This window comes from Labrus bergylta, chromosome 1, assembly GCF_963930695.1.
Source record: "Labrus bergylta chromosome 1, fLabBer1.1, whole genome shotgun sequence".
Lineage (NCBI taxonomy): Eukaryota > Metazoa > Chordata > Actinopteri > Labriformes > Labridae > Labrus > Labrus bergylta.
The window spans coordinates 10,818,140-10,825,497 of NC_089195.1; the positions used below are offsets into that span (position 1 = coordinate 10,818,140).

Consider the following 7,358-nt stretch of genomic DNA (forward strand, 5'->3'; position numbering starts at 1 on the left):
TCAGGTGATTTGTCTTCATGTCTATCTTCACGGTGGGGGCTTCAGGACTCCATCGAGAATTAATGCAATTGTCAAACCAAAGGTTGTTAGACTATAGGTTTACTACCTTTTCAACTAAATTATAACCTGATAATGTTCTTATTCAGCGATACCTAAATGAAGAGTGGAAATGGGCTTCCCAAAAAAATCCTCATATTTTTATTTTCCTATATAATTTACATATGAATGCAATGTTAGACAATCTGTTTGAGTAAAGCCACTCATGAAATGATCATAACACATCCAAACAAAGGCAATAACTTACGATGTTGGATGTCATGAGCTAAAATGAGTGGGAAACAAATACTGTTTAAAATGCATATTATTAATTGAATGTGGGTCAAAAGAACACGCTTTCAGAGTGGAATCAACATTATTAAGATAACAGAAAAGTATGAGGAAAAAGCATGCAGCAGAAACGAACATGAAACATCAGCTGTGACCTCAATCATTTAGTTGCAGCCAGGAGTTGTGGTTCTTGAGACATGGGTGAAAAAAAGAGACAAACATTGAGGTTATATAAACATTTCTGTATTAACAGTTGTTGTTCTTCCAGTAGCAGCCTTTTTGAAGAGCTTTAGAGATGATTAACATAGCAGAAATGGAACACGTGTTGGCTGAATGCATTCCTACAAGCAGGAAAGGTTTTCACACACAACTCTGTATCACATTCAACACTGTGACAAAGTATGTGCATGTTAAGCATCAATGTCATGCACTAATTAATTAAGACAGTATTCATCACAGGTAATGGTAGAGTTGTACATGTTTACATTTATTTACCTGCCCACAAACAACCACTTATGATTTTCAAAAAGAAGAAAAAATAGAATATGTGACATGAGGAAAAAATTGTATTTTAAATGTTTTTATTCTTTTTTTCAGAGAAGCAGAAATTCTGAGTTGTAACAAAAAGTTGGAGCAGTGAGTGTTGGTGCAACAATGACACCAGACAGAGGACATGACTGTTGTCAAAACAAAACAAAAAGAACCTCATACAACAAGAAACCAGTTTTAAAGGCACATCTATTCATAAATCTTCTGATTGTTCTAATCTTTCATCACGTCTAAAACATATTTTCTGTGACCCATTAATTCACTTTTATTCAACTCCTATTACACTTTCAAAGGCAAAAATAGCAAACTGAAAATCTGAAAGTAAATTATTTTCCCTCCCCAAATTTCTTTTTTTGGTTAAAAAAACATCTCTTTTTATCTTGGGTCTTGAGGCTGTGGTGTTGGATCAGAACTTGCCCTTCTTCTTCTTCCAGGGCTTCTTCTTGGAGTTGGAGTCAATGATAAGCTGGGACTGGCGCTTTAGCGCTTCCTGTGAGATGACTTCGGATTCATCCTCTTCACTCTCATCCTCTGAGACAAAAACGGAGAAGAATGAGACAGATATAGCCTGAAGGCCCATGATAGTCTTCAAATCTGTGTGTGTGTGTGTGTGTGTGTGTGTGTGTGTGTGTGTTTGTGTGTGTGTGTGTGTGTGTGTGTGTGTGTGTGTGTGTGTGTGTGTGTGTGTTTGTGTGTGTGTGTGTGTGTGTGTGTGTGTGTGTGTGTGTGTGTGTGTGTGTGTGTGTTTGTGTGTGTGTGTGTGTGTGTGTGTGTGTGTGTGTGTGTGTGTGTGTGTGTGTGTGTGTGCGCGCGCGCGCGAGTGGTTCCCAACTCACCATCCTCAAAGAGGTCCAGACTTTGGTCTTCAGGCAGCTTGACACGGGTGTTATAAGCTGGCAGTTTTCCTGCAATCCTGATGTAGAACTACTCAAAGCAATAAACAGACACACATTGGAAAAAAAGTCAACAACCTGTAAAAACATTAATTAGCCTCTTTTTACAGAATAAAATATTATTCTGGAATTTGGCAAAACCTTTGTAGTATAGTTTCTTTCAATGTTATATTCCTGTAATTACTCCTTTTATTTCTCTCTATTGATGCTATTTATTTGATCAATGTTCATGAAATTCACATTTATGAGAGATTACAGTTTTTTTTGTAACTGATTCTTAGGAAACAATGTTAGAGGTTGATTTGATAGTTTCTATTATAACAATCTCGCTGTCATTGTTGTTCAATTCCCACCATCCTAAATGGTCATTTCCAGAGACTTGGTGGTTTCTGTTATGGTTTCTTATATTTGTTCAAGTTGAGCAAACAAAGCTGAGTTGATGGAGTAAAAATCAGGTCAGAGTTACATCAGTTAAAAAAAGACTAATCCATCTAAATTTAGAGCTGATCATCCGTGCCATTAGTGAATGGCATTAGTGAATGGCTGTTACGTGTTTTCTATGGTCCACTCTGATGTGTTCTCTGAAAGACAAGTTGATTCCTGGCCTGGTAAAGTGATAAAGAACAAACATGCTCACTCATGCAGTCTTTATAGTCCTACTTTGCAGTGGAGGCTTAAACAAGAGGATGTAAATACTGTTTTGTTGTATTAGTTTAAAAAAAACCCCACATTTTTGGCTCTATTTGATAGGACAGTGAATAGAGTAGGAAACGGGAGAGAGTGGGGAGTGACATGCTGGAAAGGGGCCACAGGCCAGACCTGAACCAGGGCCGCCTGCTTGGAGGTATATAGCCCACTAAATGGGGCGCGACCTCACCGCTAGGCCATCTGTGCCCCACATACAAACTATTTGCAAACTTCAATTTCCTGTTCATCAAGTTCAGGCTAACGTGTGAGCAGCTAGAGTATTATTGGCTGACTGAGTTGGAAACCTGATCTTATCTTAAGACACTTATCGTAATGTTTTGCTGCTCATGTGCTTGATTTCCCTTTTAATGGGGCTAGATTGCAGATGATGATATGCGGCTACCTCACTATTTTATTAAATTTTAATTTGAAAGCAAAGAAAAAAAACATTGATCTTCATGTTTTGAATATGCCTTTGTTAGATGACTGCATCAGTTTCAACTTGTTTTGAAACCATTTATGTCTTTCACTAAAATTGCACAGAACAATACTGTAATCAATATCTCTGTTAAAACAAAATCATTTAGAATATCCTTATTAGCACCATCACTTGGATTTCAAACCAATGTAATGCTGGATGAGTGTAGTGTAGCCGTGACTTACCTCCTCTTCCTCTATCTCCTTCATGCTAGCAGCCTGATCCTTCCCCTGAAGCTCCTCCTGCAGTAACTGCAGCTTCAGCTCACACTGAGTCATCAGCTCCACCACAAACTCATCTGAGTCAGGAGACACCTCAGCCACGGCGTCCTCAGTCTGGACAGACATGGGGGATAACTGAGTACACAAAAGCTTAAAGATAAAAAATAATATAAGAAATAAAAGGAGTTCAAAGCATAGACACAAGCGTTAATGTCAGTAAATAAATGAAGTGTTCAATAGTTCAACACAGATTTGGAAGTGCTACATCCATGATGACTAACATCATTACCAGAGTGATTTGTTGAAGTTTGTCAGCAAGGTGCTCCACCCCAGCTCTGACAGTACTGAGGGTTTTCACAAGCCAATCCAGGCGCTCTTCACAGGCATCACACCTACGCTGCTGAGCCTGCAGCTGCTGCTCGCACTCCTCCAGCATCTGTTGGTCACTGGGAAAACCACAGAGAAAGAGGAGTAGACGTAGGAGTAGAGGCTTCAGAGAAAACTTTACATAGCATGTGCAACGCTATGCCTTCAGTCCACTACTGTGTAAGTGTCTCACCTGGAGAGTTTAGCCTCTCCAGAATATTTCATATCCTGAAACTGTTGGTTTAGGAGCTCCTTCTGCTCCTGCAGCTGCTGCAGCACTTTCTCATTATCTTCCTTCAGCTTCTCCAGGCGTTGGTGAGTCTCCTTCTGTGAGATAAAGCGCTCCACTATCTCCTGCGCACGTGAAAAATACAAACATATGTGTAGTAATGTCATAAACACTTTCCTCAACAACAAATGAATCTCATACGTTTACCTGGATATCTGTGACTCCTGTGGCCTCCTTAATGCGTCTAAAGGCCTCCTCAAAAGTGGAGAGGACTTTCTCCTCCTCACCTGGCATCCTGGGGCTGCTGCGCTGGGCCTCACTGCTCAGCTCATCCGGCTGTATAGTTGCTCTCTGAGCCTAAAGGTTTATATTCTTTCACTCAATCATTTACTGGATATGCACATATGGCATTTGACTGTGTGTACATCTCACCCTTCTATCCAATTTTTCAGCTTGGGCCTTGTGCTCCTCAGCCTTTTTCCTGTAGCTGGCTATAATACGTTCTCTCTCCTTGCGCTCTTTGTGGAGCGATTCCTCCTGCTGTTGTAACTCCATCTTCCAGGAAGAGGAATGGGAAGGGGAGATGAAAAGAAGGGAGGCGTGTGGCAATTAAAATGATAGTATGATAGGACTCTAATATTGACATTTACGTAGCTAGAACATCGCTTTAGGGAAACATTGTTGTGAACTCATCGTAGAAGGGTTTGCAGATCACCTTAGCAGCTTCTTTAGAGAGCTGAGCATCAGTGTTCATGGACTGCATGTTGTTGAGTTCCTCCCTGTGCTTCAGGATTTCTGCTTCTAGACTGTCCAGCTGGCCCTGGAAAGTGAGGGCCTCATCCTCAAGAGGAATGAGTGGACAGGAAATATTGAAGTAGAGAATGGCTGAGACAAACTTTAAGTTAACAATATGAAAAATCCTCAGAGAACTGTTACCTTATGACTACTGCATGAAATGTTCCTGACTTAATATAATTTATCATTTGTTTGTGATCAGGAAATGAGGGCATAACCTACTGGTACATTGCACATACTGAAATAAGATCATTGAACAAATGGGAGTATCTGGGAGTATCTGCTTTGTAAGTTGACCTGATAAAATATAAATATGGCACAAAAAAGGACAAAGAATGTTAAAATGAGAATTAAAGTTAAGTGAGGGCATTGGAAGTACATCAATCGACATTTACATATCACGAGCACACAGTGTGTCACAAATGGTGGACAAAACACTGAAGATGTAGATCTCTCATGAGAGCCTACTAATGGCAAATGAACAATTACCTACGTCTAGCAATGCTGTATGCCAACAGTTAGAAAGCTTCATAAACTGTACAATAAAACTTACAATGAAAAGCTCTGCACAAAAGTTTTTGTAGACACAAATCATTTCTGGAGGCAGTGAAAAAAATATTTCTGCAATAAGTCTGGCAAGTGAAAAATGAAAACAAATGTTTTTCAGACTTAAAAGGTTTGAGTTGAACTCACCTGCAGGTGACTTTTGACTTTTTTATAGCTAGCCATGATGCTCTCCGCCTCCTTGAACTTAAACTGGGTCTTCTCCAGGCTATTCTTCAGTGACCGCAGGTTCTAAAGACACCCCCCCCCACACACACACACACACACACACACACACACACACACACACACACACACACACACACACACACACACACACACACACACACACACACACACCCAACATCAGGGTCAGAAAAAGCAAACAGTATCTTCCATGTTTTCAGATGGGCATGACCTGTTTTTACCATGGAATCTTCAACTTTCTTCCGACTTTGAGCATCAGCAAGCTGTGCTCCACTGCTGTCTTCTGGTTTCATCCTTTGGTATTCTGTATTCAACTCTTCGAGGCGGCGCTGCTTGGTCTGAGTGGTGTGTTTTAGGGCATTGAGACGTTTCATCTTGGACAGCACACTGCGGTCTAGTGTTGTAAGAGCTGCCTGAGAATAGGGTATTGACCCAGAAGATGATGTGTAAGAAAAGTGAAACAGAGGGATGGTCATTTTAATGTTAATTTTACATTGTTACAAATAAAATCTGTGTGTAAGGAGTGAGTTCAACCTATACAGTTGAAATGGTCTTAATCAATCAATAGTCTGGATTTGAATTTGTAAAGGGTACATTTGTTACAAATGTTATCTCAAGACATTCAAGACACACTACAAAAAAGAGCAGATCAAAACTTTTATCTTTGTTGTTTTACAATTCTACAAATCATTTAGCAGATTATGTACAGAGAACATAAATCCACCATGAGCAAAACACCTGGCAACCTTAATGAACAGAATTAATAGTCCTTGCTCTCACCTTCCCTGACTTGTTGCGGAAGATCTCCTTCTCCAAGCCTCTGTTCTGAAAAGCCACTTTGATCACATTTTCATCACCCTGAGGGGGAAGACACAAAACAGAGAAGAATATTGTAATTGTAAAGCAGGTCAGGTATGATTTATGATGATTTATTCCACTGACTCTGGGAAAAAGGCTCTATCCCATGGAGACCTACAGCATTTGCCTGTGCCAGTTTCGTGTACAGCAGCTGGTTGTCCTGTCTCAGCTGGTGGATGGACTCTCTGTTCCTCTCCATGGTTGACTGAGAGCTCTCATAGTAAGCAGTTCTGTCGCCCTCTAGTGGACAAAATAAATACTTACAGCAACAATACACGGAGAAAAGCGTTTTATTGTTTATTAACCTTTCAGCGACAAAGCCAGTAGCTACTTCTGTTTAACTTATTAATGGATTTGAAGTGACTAGTCATGTTCAGCTTAGTACGGCACTTAGCAAACCAAACGTGTTTAGCATTACCTGAAATCACCACGGAGACTACTTACCCAACAGTTGAATTTTACGCTGCATCTCTGTTATTCGGTCATGCAGCGGATATTTCACCGTCCCACTAAGCGGCATGTTGATGCTGGTGGCTCGTTGTCGGACTGCCGGAGCAACAAGCGAAGGCCTCTATTCGTCTCGTGTTGCCTAGCAACGTGTACACTCAAAGTGACGCTTATTATTAACCCCACGTGTCAACTTCCCACGACAACAAAAACACACGGTCTGCGGTCATACACCTTTTAATATTTTAAATGTATTCTCAAGTGTCAGATTGTCATGTCGTGAACTCCACAAATGAATCTTTCTCATAGAAATGTTGTTAAAAGAATGCTAGTCTTGTCATTCGGAACTGTCAAATAGCCAACCCAAATTCCTCCTATTAAAAATGATGCCCCTTTTGTCTTTCATGTGAAGTAAATTTAAATTATATCCACAAATTAATCTGTGAATATTCTTACCATGTCAAATTCCCATTTCTGGAATACAATGCAACTAATACCAAACCACAAACCTAACACATTAGATAGGCTACCCAAAAACTTTCCAGATACAAAAAATACTGATGAATGACTATTGAAAATATCATTACAGATACCTATAATTCATAATGACAAGAACAAATCTGATCAGATATCCAAATAGAATGACAAAAGAGCTGTTGCATATATTTCCAGATTATATTTGGATGTCTGTTTGCTGAATGGGCTAAATTTTGGTTGTTATGACACCCACATAAACACAGATGCATTTTCCAATTTGA

At 39.8% G+C, this 7,358-nt stretch overlaps 1 protein-coding gene across 4 annotated transcripts; it reads right to left on the bottom strand.

Annotated features, from left to right (window-relative positions):
- Positions 1 to 226: 226 nt before the first annotated feature.
- odad3 (outer dynein arm docking complex subunit 3) lies at positions 227 to 7,220 on the bottom strand. 4 transcript variants are annotated; one of them, XM_065953746.1, is made up of 13 exons: positions 6,598 to 7,220; positions 6,272 to 6,393; positions 6,076 to 6,153; positions 5,517 to 5,708; positions 5,239 to 5,340; positions 4,466 to 4,570; positions 4,183 to 4,305; positions 3,958 to 4,107; positions 3,715 to 3,875; positions 3,445 to 3,601; positions 3,120 to 3,305; positions 1,713 to 1,800; positions 227 to 1,407 (listed from the first exon to the last, which is right to left on the bottom strand). In XM_065953746.1, the coding sequence occupies exons 1-13, from the start codon at positions 6,671 to 6,673 to the stop codon at positions 1,283 to 1,285; spliced, it is 1,665 nt and encodes a 554-aa protein (XP_065809818.1). In that variant the 5' UTR covers positions 6,674 to 7,220; the 3' UTR covers positions 227 to 1,282. The 4 variants fall into 4 exon arrangements, with proteins under 4 accessions (XP_065809818.1, XP_020508955.1, XP_065809812.1 ...); XM_020653299.3 differs by having other exon boundaries at positions 3,120 to 3,269; positions 4,466 to 4,591; XM_065953740.1 differs by having other exon boundaries at positions 3,120 to 3,290; positions 4,466 to 4,591.
- Positions 7,221 to 7,358: the final 138 nt, after the last annotated feature.

Bases quoted from the DNA above. Each gene is read 5' to 3' on its own strand.
- odad3 (XM_065953737.1), bottom strand. From the start codon at position 6,673: ATGCCGCTTAGTGGGACGGTGAAATATCCGCTGCATGACCGAATAACA. The intron at 5,341-5,516 runs GTAAAAACAGGT...GGGTGTCTTTAG, and splicing joins AGAAAGTTGAAGATTCCATG to AACCTGCGGTCACTGAAGAA. The intron at 1,801-3,119 runs GTAAGTCACGGC...TGCTTTGAGTAG, and splicing joins AGGAGATAGAGGAAGAGGAG to TTCTACATCAGGATTGCAGG.